Raw genomic sequence first — 14758 nt, 5'->3', positions numbered from 1 at the left:
AGGACTTTCTTCAGTCTTCCTGTAGTTCCCTCTGGCTGTGCCAGGATAAACCCAGACTCCTCCTCCTGGCCTGTGAGATCTGTGCCCTTTGATCCCCCTGCCTGTCTGTCCTCATCCCCTAGAACGCCCCTCACTCAGAAAGCTCACGTCCACCCCATCCAGCCCGCTTGTCTGTTCCTGTAAATTCATTCCTGCATAAAGATCTCACATTATACGTGCTGTCTGTCGTATGTGCTGTTTTCTCTGCCCAAACGTTCATCCAGGTCACTCATCTGATAGCTGCAGCCCCTTCCTCTGCTGGTCACCTGACTCAGAGCAACCTGCCCTGACCATGCCGCCACTCCCCACCCCACCCCCTCTGCCAGCCCGCCATTGCTCACTCCTGAGATGCTCACCTGCACCTGCTTCCTCCCGGCAGCCTCCAGGGTGGCTCGGTGTTCCCAGCACAGTGCACAGCACGCTGTGTGTTCATTGCTGGTTTTGTTTCTGCTGAGGGTGGGGAAGCTTTTCATGAGGCCCAGCCCTCAGGGGTGTTAGGGGGTCACCTTTGCGTCAGCACTGGTTCTGCTCCCTAGGTCTCTGCTGTGGCCACCTGAGCCTGCAGGATGTTTCACGGGATCCCAGCCACTCCTGGCATGGGAGGTGAGTGTGGCCCAAGCTGGGCCCAGGGACCCAGAGAGCCTAGGCTTTCAACCTCTGTGGCAGAGGCTGATGGGAGTGGTGGCCGGAGCATTTGGGAGGTCTATAAGTGTCCGCCCCCGCAAGACCTCAGGTAGTGGCCAGGGGCCCAGAGACCTCTTCCAAGTGGGGTCAGCTGGACGCAGAGATGACAGCTTTAGTGTGGCTGGAACTTCAGGGGGTCTTAGGTATCCCACAGTCCTCAAGCCAGGGAAAAGATGACAGAGCATGTGACAAACGTGTGTGCCCATCACTGCAGCGTAAGCAAGGTAGCCTAGAAACAGGTGGGATGGAGGAGCAGCCCTAGCGCACAGCCCCCTGGACCCAGAGGCGTGTCCTCTGCTCAGGTCAGAGGTCAAGCTGATGGGAATGCTGAGATTGAAATTCCCCCAGCTCCCTTTGGGCTCTTTGGGACATAGCCCGGGGGAGGCCTTGGGAGGGGCGCTGAGACAGGGCTGGGCCAGGGCGCTGGACAAGCTTGCCAGGGTGACCTTCGCAAGCAGCCTGCCAGCTGTCTGCCTGTTCTGTCGCAGCCCCTGGAAACAAGCCGGAGCTGTATGAGGTGAGTGGCGGGCACCTGCCTGGCGGCGCTGGCCAGTAGTCTTTATCTGCGTGGTCCTCACCGGGACCCCACAGCCACTGTGGTGCTGCTGGCCGACCCTCCGCCCTGTCTCCCCAACAGGAAGTGAAGCTGTATAAGAATGCCCGTGAGCGGGAAAAGTGAGTCCAGCACCCAGGCTGCCTGCCTCCCCCATACTGAGGGTCAGAAGGACATGGGGTCGGCCCAGGGAAACGGGTCCCAAGAAGCCTCTGCCAGGGGTGGGGTGAGAGGGGCAGCCAGACACGGAGCTCTGCCTCAGCGGCACCTTGGGTAGGACTGGCACCCTAGGCTCCGGGACCTTGGCTTCCCTGCCGTGGCGGCCGCATCTGAAGGATGCGCCCCCTCAGGTATGACAACATGGCAGAGCTGTTCGCAGTTGTGAAGACGATGCAGGCCCTGGAGAAGGCGTACATCAAGGACTGCGTCAGCCCCAACGAGTGAGAGCCCGCTTCCCTGCACCACCGACCCGTACTTGGAAGCTTGTTTCTGCCTTCCAGGGCTGGGTGCTCAGTAAGGAGCGGGGGCGGGGGTCTGAGGCCCACCCAGCGCACGGAGGGTCGCTTGGGTGCTGGCGGCCTTGGTACCATCTCGGGCAGGGACGTCCTGGCGGCAGTAGCCCAGCATTCTGGGGGGAGGGGAGCCCAGCGCCCTGGCGGCAGCATTCTGCCCCAGCTTTGCTACCTGGGGCCTCATCGGTGCAAAGGCATAGAAGGCGAGCAGGGTGGCACAGGCAGTCAGTCCGTGGGGTGCCGCTGGCCAGGCCTGGCAGCCAGCTGGTATGTGGGGCCTTTGTTCGGTGCAGCAGCCCCTCCCCCATAGGACCACGAGCTGTCAACGTGGAGGCACGGCCAACATGGCCCGAGGAGCGGGCACAAGGGGTCTTGCTGGGCCTCTGCCTGGTGTTGGGCTGGGGGCCAACCTGCACAGTCCAGGCCAGGTCCGTGTGGCAGCCATATTTTGGCCGTTACCACCTCCCGCCACCTTCCAGAGTTCTTTTTTTTGTATAAACCAAGTGGGAAGGCTCGGTCCTCGATGGCTAATCCCTGGCCCTTCACCCAGCCCTCCGTGTGAGATGCCACCTGTCTGGAAGGGCGGAGGGAAAGCAGGATGTGCCAGGCGGCGCTGGCCTGGCGCTGAGGGCGGCAGCCTGACCCTTCCCCCCAGGTACACTGCGGCCTGCTCACGGCTCCTAGTCCAGTACAAAGCTGCCTTCCGGCAGGTACAGGGGTCAGAGATCAGCTCCATCGATGAATTCTGCCGCAAGTTCCGAGTGAGTGAGCGGCCCCTCCACCCTGAGGGGCGGAGGTGGGCGTGGGCATGGAGGCCATTGGGCTGGGGCTGGGCTGCCCCGCGAGGCCCAGCACCGTGTGCCCTCCCTCAGCTGGACTGCCCCCTTGCCATGGAGAGGATCAAGGAGGACCGGCCCATCACCATCAAGGACGACAAGGGCAACCTGAATCGCTGCATTGCCGATGTGGTCTCGGTGCGGAGGCGGGAGGGCCGCGTGCCCACAGCCCCGCGGTGCACAGAGTAGCTGGAGTGGGGGGCGGGCAGTCCTCCTGGGCAGCGTCCGGGAAACCCCCTGAGGCCCCTGCCATCCCAAGGCCCACGTGGGATGTGCCCAGGGCTCCCACCCACTGACCGCTCCTCAGCTGCAGGGTCAGGCTTAGGGCCCACGTGACCCCACGGCTGAGGCTGCGGAGGGGGAGGGCCGGCTGGTGCTGCCCTGGGCCCGGCCCTGCAGAGGACCAGGCTGGCGGGGGTCTTTGCCGGGGGCCCATGTCGTCTCACACACACCCTTGCCGCCAGCTCTTCATCACAGTGATGGACAAGCTGCGCCTGGAGATCCGGGCCATGGACGAGGTGCGGCTCCCGGGCGGTCGGGGGTGGGGGCAGGGGAACCAGGGTCGGTGTCCAAGCCGGTAGTGTTTCTGCAGATCCAGCCCGACCTGCGGGAGCTGATGGAGACCATGCACCGCATGAGCCACCTGCCCCCTGATTTCGAGGGCCGCCAGACGGTCAGCCAGTGGTTAGTGTCCCCTGCTGAGCCGCCTGTCCGTCGCAGCCCCGTAGTCCCCCACCTGCCCCAGCCCAGCTCTGTGCTCTGTGCCCCACAGGCTGCAGACCCTGAGTGGCATGTCAGCCTCAGACGAGCTGGACGACTCCCAGGTGCGCCAGATGCTCTTCGACCTGGAATCAGCCTACAACGCCTTCAACCGCTTCCTGCACGCCTGAGCCCAGCCTCCCTACCCCCACCTTCTGCAACGGTCCCATTTCCCCCGACGTCTGCAAGCGTTTTGCCATGCACAGTGGCCTAGAGCCCGCTCCCCCAATAAAGATGCTTTCTGACCTCCCTGCTGCTGTGGGCGCCCCCCGCCCGCCCCAGGCCCGCCCTGCCTGTTTGTCTGCCCTCTGGGCCTCGGGAGCACGCAGCCCATTCATCAGGGAAGAGCCTCAGTGGCACTTTAGACGCAGCGCCTTCCCTGGTGGGCACGGCCTGGCAAGCCAGCAGGGGTGCGCCTCCCCGCAGGCCAGGTAGGCTTGCATCTGCCTGCCACACCTTCCCCCACCTCTCAGCTGAGAGCTTTAGGCAGCGCGGCGGCCCAGCTGGCCAGGTCGGCGCAGAGCCTGACACCCTTGCAGCAGGGCCCATCCTTGTGCGGTGGCTCACAGGAGCGCCGGTTGGTAGCTCACAGTAGCACAGCTTGTCCTCCTGCCTGCCACCAAGGGTGTCCCTCACCCGGGAGCAAGGCCCAGCCGGCAGACGCCACGGGAGCCCCAGAGCTGGCCTTGCCCAAAGCCTGGTGGGGAAGCAACGCCTGCTCCAAGGCCTTGTGCCGTCAGTGCTGGAAGCTGCCTGGCCCCACGGGGTTCATGTCTGCGTCCTCATCCTCTGGGGCAGACAGCAAGCAGCAAACCAGAGACCAAGGCTCTGGGTTCCAGGGGGGTGGGTTCCAGTTTTAGCAGCTGTGGTGCTGGGATAAGGGACACGCCAGAGTTTCATCGTAGCATTTTCTCTTAGTGGTACTTTGTACCTGGCTTCTAGAGACAACCAAATAAAGTGTGTGGTATCTTGAGTGGTGATGGAGCAGGTCCAAGGCTGCCATTGCATACGGGGTGGTCAGGAGCAGCTCTCAGCGTTGAACAGAAGGTCCGGGAGAAGTGAGCAGGGCTCCCTGGGGAAGGAGGAAGGGTGTGGGAAGCCGGGTGGGAAACGGGGCTGGAAGGCGGGTCAGGACTTGGGATTGTACTCAGGAGCCCCAGATGCCAGTGAGGAACTCAGAGCAGAGGCCCTCATCTCTCTGATGTGTTAGGGGGAAGAGCAGAGTCAGCAAGTGAGGGGAGAGACCGTCAGCTTCTGGGTGTGGACCGTGCTGTGTGTGGCGCCCACAGTCTGCTGGACGCAGCGGTGGAATGAGAACTCCGGGGTTACACCAGGCTTGAGCCTGAGCACCTGGAGGGGTGGAAACTCCTATTGAAATGTGGACACCTGGGGAGGAGGGGCCCTGCGTGCACGGGCTGAGCTGGACTTGGCTCTCTGATGGTCAAGGGGGACTGTCAAGTGCGTGGCTGGACACCAGCGGGTGGAGTTCCATAGACAAGGGTGAAGACTGGTGTCTGGGGTGAAGGCATGCTATCACGGGTGGCAGGAATTCTACCCGAGGGGCAGGACTGGCGCTGCATCAATGCAGGAGCTGAAGAAGGGGCGACCGGGGCCTGGGGAGGAGACCAGAGGCCCAGGTGTGGAGGACGGTGAGCTCCAGGGCGGACCGAGCTGAGGAAGAGCCCTGCCGAGTCTGGCCCGCGGGGCTCTCGGTGACTTTGACAACAGTGTGGGTTGGGGTGAGGCTTCAGTGGAGCCTGGGAGAGGCCACCAGTGCCTGAGTCCCCGCGACCTGCTGTCAAGGGAGCTGAGGGGGCAAAGGGCCAGGGAGGGTTGTTTGGGTCTATTTTAATTTTTTATTGCAATGAAATATGTAAAACATGAAGTTGGCCACCTGAAACATTTCTGGGTTCAGCGGCATTGGGTGCGTTAACCACGTCGTGCGTTCATTGCCACCATCTGTCTGCAGGATCCTCTCGTCTTCCTAAACTAGACCTGTCCCCGCTAAACAGCTCCCTATCCCGCCCAGCCCCTGGCACCAGCCATTCTACCTTCTACCCCTGGATTCTGACGACCCCCGAAACCTCGAAGCAGGAATGGAATCACACAGAATTCGTTCTTCTGTGACTGGCTCATTTCGCTTAGCATAATGCCCTCAAGGTTCATCCATGTTTTAGCAAGACAGGATCCTTCCTTTTCACGTCTGAGTAATATTCCGTGGTGTGTCTAGACCATATTTGTTTATCTGTTCACCCGCTGATGGCCTTTGGGCTGCTTCCCTCTTTGGGCTTCTGTGAATATCCTGCGACGAATGCGGGTGTCTGGCGCTTGCTGGATGACGGACTGATGCAGGAGGGGCCTGGGGATAAGCCCAGCGCTGGCGGGCGACAGGCAGATGTGCAGGGGAGTTGGTGACACACTCTGCGGCTGCCCTGGGCTAGGAAGGGAGGGCATGGGTAAGTGGTTGGGGGAACACGAAGCAGGGAAACGTGGGCCCACGCAGGGGGGTGCCGAGGCCCGAGGGGGTGCCAGCTGCGTGCCAGGCCTCCACCAGGGGACCTGAACGGCTGGGCTGAGACCTTTTCCCTGAAGCTAAGCAGGCCTTGAGCAGTGGATGACCTGAGGCAGCAGCTTGGTGCCAGGCTCAGCTCCAGCCAGCCCCGGCCCTGACAAGGTGGGGTAGGAAAAAGGCCAGTTTGGGCCCAACAACTGGGGGTGGGGGGTAGCCCAAATCTTTCCAGCTTCCCTCCTCATTGACTCAGGGGTCCAGGAGTCATCTGAACCCCTGGCAGACTCTTCCCATCCCCTCCCCTTGCCTGATACCCCTTTAGGCCCCACTGAGGTCACACTGCAGTGCCACCCAGCATGTGTGTGGGTGAGAGGGCAGGAGCCACACCTGAACTCGGGCCCAGGACACCGTCCTCAGCCTGAGGCCCCGCCCTGGGTGGCACAGGATGGTGGGGACAGAGTCCTGGGGCCCGAGCTCCCAGCTCACCTGGAGCCTCTCCTCCCCCACCCCAACCACGCCCCCTAGGGACAGGGTCAGGGTCAGCAGTTGGTCCAACCAGGTGTGGAAGGAGCCACCCACACACTCCCTCTAGAAGGCAAGGCTGCCCCGAGACTGGGGTTGGCTAGCTCCCTGGGGTCTGCCCCTTTCCCCAGACTGCCAACTAGGCAGAGATAAGGCCTAGAAGTTCAAAGGCCGGAGCAGGAGGCAGCAGGGAGGGGCAGGGCCGGGAGCCACAGTTCTCCCCCTCTCCCTGAGCCTAGTGACCCCTTCCTGCTTCCTGCTGCCCTCAGGGCCCAGGAGCCCCTCACTGGCCGGTGAGCTGGGGGGTATGGGCAGGGCGCCCAGCCTCCTCTTTGCTCTTGTTTGTGTGGGGCTTTGGCCATTTCCTGGGGAGTTTCCCCTGGAGGGTTTGGTGAGGGGCACATGACTCAGCCAGCACCTTATCTCAATTCCCTCGGATTCCAGCCCCCGCAAGAATTTCAGCACAGAATTCCATCGCAGCTCAGGACCCCACGCCCAGGGAGGCCCTCGAAGGCTCTGGGGTGTCTAAGTTGCCTGAGCCAGGGGGCTGGGGGGGCCCTGCTGGGGATGCTGCAGGGAGGGGAGTGGGGCGGGGCCGTGTGGGGGCTTTCAGGTGGGATGTGGGGACCGGGCCTGTAGTGGTGTCTTGGAACCTCTGCGCCAGGCCCCCTTGGCTTGGGGGCAGCTCTCAGAGAGGGCCCCGGGAAGCAACGCCCCCACTGAAACAGAGTTCCCCTAAAACCGAGTTCCTCTGCCAAGTTCCTCCTCAGCCTCTCTATGCAAACCTTGTTCCCTGTCTTGTCTGACACCTGTTCCCCTCAAGACTGAGGAGTACCAGAAAAAGGGGGGGGATTGAAACTGAGCAGGACCCTGGGGGGCCTCCTGAGTACAAATCCTTCCCTCGTCCCCCGTTTCTTGTTTGTAGGAAACGGGCTTCATTCAGCCCCCTAAGACCTTCCCTGAGTTCCAAAGGGCAGGTTCAAACCTTTGCTAATCAGGGAAGGGAGGGGATGCAGAAACAAAGGAGGGGCAGTCAAGAAACTACAGCCTTGGGGCAAGGTCCTGGCTCCCCTTGGAGCTCTCCTGCCAGAACTAAGGCCCCCACCCAGGTGGAAGATGGCGACTACCAGCTGGGACCCCAGAGCACCGCCGAGAAAGTCACATGCCCTGCTGCCCTCACCCCAAATTTTGCCTATTAAAGGCTCCCCAGAAACCATCGGGGAGTTCAGGGTTTTTAAACACGAGCCACCCGTTCTCCTTGCTCGGCCCCCCAGTAAACCCGTCTCTGCTCCAGACTCCGACGTTTCGGTTTGTTTGGCCTCACTGTGTGTCGGGCACACAGACTTGCATTCGGTAACAAGATCCTTGCGGGAGCAGAGTGGGTGGCCGGGGGCCACAGCTCAGTGGGCCGCCCAGTCCAGCCCGGGCTCGCCCCCCGGGGGCAGCAGCACCTCGCTCGCCCGCTCGGGGAGGACCTGGAATGGTTAACCTGCGACACCTCCAGCAGCCAATCACAGGGCCCCGCAGGAAATGCCTGGAGAGCCTCGCCGGGGCGGGCGGGTCCCAGCCCAGCCCAGAGTCTGGCACCAGGCAGCCCACGGGGCCCGCAGCCACCCAGGCGACCATGGCCTCCCTGGAACTCAGAGCACCCGGGGGCCGCAGCTTGGCTGGCCCGGCCGGGCCCAAGCCGGGGCTGCTGCTGGCCTTGCTGGCTGTGCTGGCGTTGACCGGGACGGCGACCCCACCTGCCCGTCTACTGACCCTGCTGTCCTCAGGCCGGGGTGTTCTGGATCGCAAGGCGCTGGGCAGCCTGTTAAATACACTAGCGGTCCGTGTGCATTGCGCCGACGGGCCGTGTGGAAAGGTAACGGCCCCACCCGACGGGTCCCCCGGCCCCAGCCCCAGCCCCAGCCCGCCGCTCCACCCCGAGGGCCGGCGGCAAAGGGCTCGGGCAAACTCCAGGAGGCGGGCCGAGTGCAGTGGCCTGGCGCTCGGGCGCTGCCTGCAGGCCCGAGCCCACCTTCCCCGACTCCGCATTCAGACCCACCTGCCCTCCCTGTTGGTGGGACGGTGGCGTGTAGGGACCCGCGGCTCCGGGACCCCAGGGCTGCCCCACCCCCACCCCATCAGCCCCCAGGCCAGCAAAGTGGCAGTGGTTCCAGGAAGAAACCACCCTGAGGTGGCGGGACCCCTGTGTGTACGTGTGTGTGTACGTGTGTGTGTGTGTGGCGGGGGGGTGCGCGTATGCGTGTGTGTACGTATGCGCACGCGCCGTCCTGTCATTGGGGGGGGGATGGTGGGGAGAGATGGTGGGGAGAGCACGTGAGTGAGCAGGTGATGGAGGGGGGTCGCTGTGAGAGGGACGGAGAGGATGGTGGTCCCTGTGTGAGGCCCCCGCAGGGAAGGGGGCGGCTCCTGGGCCACAGATACCTGGCCCCCGCCCACCTGTCTCTGCCCACAGTGCCTGTCTGTGGAAGACGCCCTGGCCCTGGGCAGGCCTGAGAAGCCAGGGCTCCACTCCGCTCAGGCCCTGGAGCCCAGGCACATCGCCCGCCTCAGCGCTGCCGCCGCCCTCTACCTCAGCAACCCGGAGGGCACCTGTGCGGATGTCCGGGCTGGCCGCTGGGCCTCCCGCGCCGACCAGCTCCTGGCCCTGCTCGAGAGCCCTGAGGCCCTGACCCCAGGCTTGACCAGGCTGCTGCAGAAGATTCAGGCCCAGGCCGCTGGCCGGCCCACTTCTGCGGAGGTGGGGGCCCGGGCGGGCTGGCCAGGGGTGGTGGGTGAAGAGGAGCCAGGAGGGATTGGGGGGAGGGGGACCCCTTAGGGGGTTGGGCCTCAACGCCTTTCTGGGCACTTGGGGGAGTCTGGGCTGGGGGAATCACAAATGGACGCCCCCCACTGAGTGGGGCAGGGCTGCAGGAGCCCCAGGAGGGGCCCTGACCCTGGACAGGGTCTGAGAAAGCTCCCGGGGCTACAGGGAGGGGCCCTGGGGGGAAGCTGGGGGCCTGGACCCACTGGGCCAGGAAGGGGGAGGCCTGTGGTACCAGGGAGGGGCCCCAAGCAGGGGAGGGGCCCAGCCCAGGTCTGAGGTGAACAAGAAGAAGTGGTGCTCCCAGGAAGCTGCTCCAGAGTCACTGGAGTCCAGGGGGCACCAGGGGCAGTGGCAGAGCTAGAGGCCAGGAAGTCCACACTGCCAGTGAGACTGAGGTCCAGCTCCTCCCCAGGTCTGTGTAGGCCTGCCTCAGCTGTTGGAGGAAGCAGCGGGGGTGGGGTCTCCCGGCAGCCCCGGCCCAGTCCTGGCTGCCCTGCTGGACCACGTCAGGAGCGGGTCCTGCTTCCGAGCCCTGCCGACCCCTCAGTACTTCGTGGATTTCGTGTTCCGGCAGCACAGCAGCGAGAACCCCAACATCACACTGGCTGGTGAGGCCTGAGCTGGGCCACTGGGCAGGGAGTGCCCTGAACCCCAGCATCGGTGCCCCTGGGGAGTGCAGGGCTGGAGCCCACACAAACTTTGTCACTCTGTCCTCCCTGCCAGAGCTGGAGGCCTTGATGCAGCACCTGGGGGTGGGCGGAGAGACCGAGACCCATGGTGACCACAGTGACCACGGTCATCGGGGAGAGGGGGCCAACCGCCAGGGCCCTGTGCCCCCTGCCACCCCCAACAGCAGCTCCAGCATGTGGGACACAGTGAGCAGTCCATGCGCCCTAGTCTTGGAGAGAGGTGGGGTCCCACCAGTCTGCTCAGGTCCCTGACCCCCAGGCCTGTCACCCCCCCAGGTATGCCTGAGTGCTGGAGATGTGATGGCTGTGTATGGGCTGTCTGAGCAGGCTGGGGTGACACCGGAGGCCTGGGCCCAGCTGAGCCCTGCCCTGCTCCAGCAGCAACTGAGTGGGGCCTGCAGCCCCCAGCCTGAGCAGCCCACCCAGGACCAGCTCAGTCAGGTGCAGAGTGAGTGCCCACCTCCCCAGCTGTGCCTGGCTGTGCCCAGGGGCCTGGCAGCATGGAGGAGGAACCGAAAAGGGAGGAGGAAGTGGCCGCTGGGTTTGGGAGGGGCGGGGAGAGCTGGGCCGGGGCTGGCGTAGAGGGGTAGCAGGGAATATGGGGGCCTGAAAGGGAAGAGGATGGGGTTTCGAGGCCGGAGGGCTAGCAGGAGCGGCCCTGGCGGGTCTTGCTCGCTCCTGGACCCCACCTGGACACCCTTCCCCGGGAAGCGGGGGCTGGGGGGCTGAGGCTGTGTCCCCCCCCAGGGTACCTATACGGCTCGCTGGCTACACTGCTCATCTGCCTCAGCTCCGTCTTCGGGCTCCTGCTGCTCACCTGCACCAAATGCAGCACTGCTACCCACTACATCATCCAGACCTTCCTGAGCATGGCTGTGGGCGCGCTCACAGGCGACGCCCTTCTGCACTTGATGCCTCAGGTCGGCCCCCAGCCCGCCAGGACCCTCCCTCCCCCACCAGGGACTCGCCTGCCCAGAATTCCTTCCAGGCACACCCTCCTGGGACCCTTCCCTGACCCCTAACCCCTAGCTCCTTGTCTGCGGGGAGGAGGCCCTGGGGCAACTGGCCCAGCGCCCTCTGCCCCCCAGGTGCTGGGGCTGCACGCGCATGATGGCGAAGGCCTTGGCTCGCAGCCCACCTGGCGCCTCCTGGCCGCGCTGGGTGGTCTCTATGCCTTCTTCCTGTTCGAGAGCCTCTTCAACCTCTTGCTACCCCTGGACCCGGAGGTCAGGTGCATGGGGGCTGGACGCGGTGTGGGGAGGAGGGGGGAGGCGTGGCGGACCCTGAGGCGCTGTCCCCGCAGGACCGAAAGGACGGGCCCTGCAGCCACGGCCACAGTCACGGCGGCCACAGCCATGGCGTGTCCCTGCAGCTAGCGCCGAGCGATCTCCGGCCTCCCAAGCAGCCCCACGAGGGCTCGCGCGCAGACCTGGTGAGCTGGCTCTTACCGGACGTCCCTACCCCACGCGGAGCCCTGTCTGCACTCCCAGCCCCCACTCCAAGGCTTCTGCCCCTGGCCTGAGCTGAGGACCTAGCTCCGCGAGCCCCTCCTCACCTCCCCGCCCAGAGGCTCATCTACGCGGACCGCATCCCCCCCCCGCGCCCCACAGGTGGCGGAGGAGAGCCCCGAACTGCTGAGCCCGGAGCCCCGGAGACTGAGCCCAGGTGAGCCCTGAGGGAGGCCCCGGAAGCACTGGGTGCCAGGGGTTCCGTGCGCGGCACCGGCGCGGGGTGGGGGGCGGGGGCGAGGAGGTGCGAGGCAGATGCCCACCCACGCCGGTCGCGCCCGCAGAGCTGAGACTGCTGCCCTACATGATCACGCTGGGAGACGCCGTGCACAACTTCGCCGACGGTCTGGCCGTGGGCGCCGCCTTCTCCTCCTCCTGGAAGACGGGGCTGTCCACCTCGCTGGCCGTGTTCTGCCACGAGGTGCCGCACGAGCTGGGTGAGCCGCGAGGGGTTCCAGCGGGGCGGGGCCTGCCTGGGGTGCGGTTGGTTGGTTGGCGGGACAGTTGGGAGGGACTATCGGAGCGGGGCGAGGTCTGTCGGGGGTGGGCGGGGCTCTCGGCCTGACCCCGCCCCTCCCGCCCCAGGGGACTTCGCGGCCCTGCTGCACGCGGGGCTGTCGGTGCGCCTGGCGCTGCTGCTGAACTTGGCCTCGGGGCTCACGGCCTTCATCGGCCTCTACGTGGCGCTCGCGGTAGGCGTCGGCGAAGACGGCGAGACCTGGATCCTGGCGGTAGCCACTGGTCTCTTCCTCTACGTGGCGCTCTGCGACATGGTCAGTGCGGAGTGCGGGAGGGGACTGCAGTGGGCGGCAGCTGAGCAGGAGCTCTGAGCTGACTTCTGACCCAGGGCCCACCTCCTCCGCAGCTCCCGGCCATGCTGAACGTGCGGGACCGGCGGCCCTGGCTCCTCTTCCTGCTGCACAACGTGGGCCTGCTGGGCGGCTGGACCGTCCTGCTGCTGTTGTCGCTGTATGAGGATAATATCACACTCTGATAGCCTCTGCCCCAGTCTCAGCCCTTGACTCTGGCTCCTGGCCCTGCACTATCTCAGCCCCTTAGAAACCGCAGCCACCCGGAGAGCCCCAGTGCCCATCTTCAATAAAGATACTTGTGCTCGGAGCCCAGCCTGCTCACCTCGCTGGGAGGGAAGGGTCTCCCACCAAGAAAGGTCGACAGGTGGGGCAGTATCTCTCCCCATAGCAGTGCCTGGTGCCTGACGAGGAGCCAGTATAGCTGAGCTCAGGGACCTCCAAGTAGCCATCCTCAGTCCCCTCATCTGTAATGCATGGCAAGAGAAGCCAGAGAAATGGGCCAGGGTCTGAGGGCCGCAGGGAGGACCTGGGATCCAATCAGGAGTCAAATTTGTTTGCTTGTAGCAGAAAAAACAAAACAAGCAGCAGCATTTACACAGGTGAGGGCTTGTTTCTCTCTCATGAAAAATGGGCCTGGAGATAATCAGACCAGGGTGTGTGGCAACCCTCCGTGAGGCCCGGGCCTCTACTGCTCTGCTCCACTGTCCTCGGCAGAAGTGTCCATCCTCAGAGTCCCCATGTGGTAGTTTCCTAGGGCTGTAGCACAGCCCACCACACACTGGGTGCCTTAGGACGTCCGAAATTTATTTTCTCCGAGTTCTGGAGGCAGAAGTCTGAAATCGAGGGGGCAGCAGGCTGTGCTCCTCTGAAGTCTCTAGGGAAGAATCTGTTATGTGAGCTTCTACTGGCTTCTTGTACTGGCAGCCCCATCACCCCTCCCACCCCCCAGCCTTGGACCATCCTCCAGCCCATCACTGTCCATTTCGAGCAGCTTTGAGCCACCACTTCCACTGACAGCGTCCCTAAATTTCCCATTGAAGAAGTGCGTCCACCAGGCAGGCCCACATCTGCTTTCCTGCTGGCAGCCCTACAACTTCCCAGTCCCTCCGCCCACCTTCTCCTCCTGTGTGACTGGAATGCAGCTGCACCCCACCCGCTGCTGCTCTCCCAGGACTGTGCTCCTTCAGTATCTCTGCCTCTCTCTGCACCGACCGCCTCTCTCCCACACACAAACTCTCATTCCTTTGTCAGGGCGCTTGCCACATGCCAGGCTCGAGTCTGAGGGCTCTGTGGCCACTGAGCTGTTTACCCATCACAGATGCCCTGCGCTGTGGGTGCCATGACTATGCCCATCTGACTTGGACGAGGAGAGTTAGTGTTCTGGCCACAACCCCACCTCTGCCCCTGCTCCCTCCTCTAGTACACCCTCAGCGTGGCTCTGGCTACAGTTTTTGTTATCTTTTTTTTTTTTTTTTCCATGCTATCAGAACTTTATTAGGTGGAGTTTGGGCAAAAGAGAAAACCTCTGAAGCAGTCACCCACCTGGTTCAGGACGACCGGAATAGAGGAGCCTTTGCTTGGAGACATGCTTTCACTGAGACAAAAGCATATCTTTGATTTTTTAAAAGGAGAGCTGACAGGCTGAATATCTCTGAGTGTGAATTCAGATTATTTAAAAGTGGTCAGCCAGAGGAAGGCAGGTCTCTGGGGCTGACAGGCTGAATATCTCTGAGTGTGAATTCAGATTATTTTAAAATGGTCAGCCGGAGGAAGGCATGTCTCTGGGGTCAAGACCAGAACAGAAGCAGAAGTCCCTGCTCTGTATGGAGACAAACAGGTACCACTTTTATGTTGGGCAGGGGTGGGGGTGGGGCGGGGGCTATATCTCTGCTATTCCCAGATCAAGATTTGGAGGGAGGGAAACATGACAAATGACAAAAGGACCAGTTTCTCAAAAATCGAGGGATAGGGCATCCCTGGTGGCGCAGTGGTTGAGAGTCCACCTGCCGATGCAGGGGACACGGGTTCGTGCCCCGGTCCGGGAAGATCCCACGTGCCGCGGAGCGGCTGGGCCCGTGAGCCATGGCCGCTGAGCCTGCGCGTCTGGAGCCTGTGCTCTGCAACGGGAGAGGCCACAACAGTGAGAGGCCCGCGTACCGCAAAAAAAAAAAAAAAAAAAAAAAAAAAAAATCAAGGAATAAAGTAATTACACGAGGACGAAAACTCAAATAATGGTTTACAAGGGAGCGAGGTAAGTCGTGATTCTTCATTGGTACCTGACCCCAATACCCAAACTGCCTTAAACCAGCCTGCCAGGGGGCTATGTATTAATAGAAGGCCTGAAGGGAAAAGGGGAATAGGGCGCTTATTTTGCTACAGCAAGAAGGGGCTTGAGTGGGGAGAGTAGCAGCTGGCCCCCACTCCCCCAAGACTTCTATCACATCTACAAATACATATAAACACATTACATAAAATAGCAAGTATGGGAGGCAGGCTCCCCACAAAGGCTCGGCTGACACAATT

The 14758-nt window shown here is 63.0% G+C and overlaps 2 protein-coding genes across 3 annotated transcripts; both read left to right on the top strand.

Moving 5' to 3' along the window:
- Window positions 1-24: 24 nt before the first annotated feature.
- On the top strand, window positions 25-4356 carry LOC132593312 (vacuolar protein sorting-associated protein 28 homolog). Of its 2 annotated transcripts, XM_060287426.2 has the most exons (9): window positions 31-642; window positions 1212-1240; window positions 1361-1398; window positions 1627-1716; window positions 2444-2549; window positions 2661-2762; window positions 3089-3142; window positions 3217-3308; window positions 3397-4356. In XM_060287426.2, exons 1-9 carry the CDS (start codon window positions 606-608, stop codon window positions 3512-3514), a joined length of 666 nt encoding a protein of 221 aa, XP_060143409.1. In that variant the 5' UTR covers window positions 31-605; the 3' UTR covers window positions 3515-4356. The 2 variants fall into 2 exon arrangements, with proteins under 2 accessions (XP_060143410.1, XP_060143409.1); XM_060287427.2 differs by lacking the exon at window positions 2661-2762 and having other exon boundaries at window positions 25-642.
- A 3682-nt stretch (window positions 4357-8038) lies between these two features.
- Window positions 8039-12503, top strand: SLC39A4 (solute carrier family 39 member 4). The gene is made up of 12 exons (XM_030876212.2): window positions 8039-8278; window positions 8876-9160; window positions 9639-9834; window positions 9950-10101; window positions 10192-10363; window positions 10663-10835; window positions 11004-11141; window positions 11219-11347; window positions 11526-11580; window positions 11708-11860; window positions 12009-12196; window positions 12289-12503. The coding sequence occupies exons 1-12, from the start codon at window positions 8039-8041 to the stop codon at window positions 12415-12417; spliced, it is 2010 nt and encodes a 669-aa protein (XP_030732072.2). The 3' UTR covers window positions 12418-12503.
- The last annotated feature ends 2255 nt before the right edge of the window (window positions 12504-14758 follow it).

Source organism: Globicephala melas, chromosome 17, assembly GCF_963455315.2.
Source record: "Globicephala melas chromosome 17, mGloMel1.2, whole genome shotgun sequence".
NCBI classification, from domain to species: domain Eukaryota; kingdom Metazoa; phylum Chordata; class Mammalia; order Artiodactyla; family Delphinidae; genus Globicephala; species Globicephala melas.
Note: the sequence above shows the minus strand (reverse complement) of the source record. Positions and strands in the feature narration are given on the sequence as shown.

What these genes read in the sequence shown, in the direction of transcription:
- LOC132593312 (XM_060287426.2), top strand. Translation starts at nt 606, where the DNA reads ATGTTTCACGGGATCCCAGCCACTCCTGGCATGGGAG. An exon ending in AATGCCCGTGAGCGGGAAAA is followed by an intron (nt 1,399 to 1,626) that starts GTGAGTCCAGCA and finishes GCGCCCCCTCAG; the next exon opens with GTATGACAACATGGCAGAGC. An exon ending in GACTGCGTCAGCCCCAACGA is followed by an intron (nt 1,717 to 2,443) that starts GTGAGAGCCCGC and finishes CCTTCCCCCCAG; the next exon opens with GTACACTGCGGCCTGCTCAC.
- SLC39A4 (XM_030876212.2), top strand. Translation starts at nt 8,039, where the DNA reads ATGGCCTCCCTGGAACTCAGAGCACCCGGGGGCCGCAGCTTGGCTGGC. An exon ending in CCGACGGGCCGTGTGGAAAG is followed by an intron (nt 8,279 to 8,875) that starts GTAACGGCCCCA and finishes CTCTGCCCACAG; the next exon opens with TGCCTGTCTGTGGAAGACGC. An exon ending in TTCTGCACTTGATGCCTCAG is followed by an intron (nt 10,836 to 11,003) that starts GTCGGCCCCCAG and finishes TCTGCCCCCCAG; the next exon opens with GTGCTGGGGCTGCACGCGCA.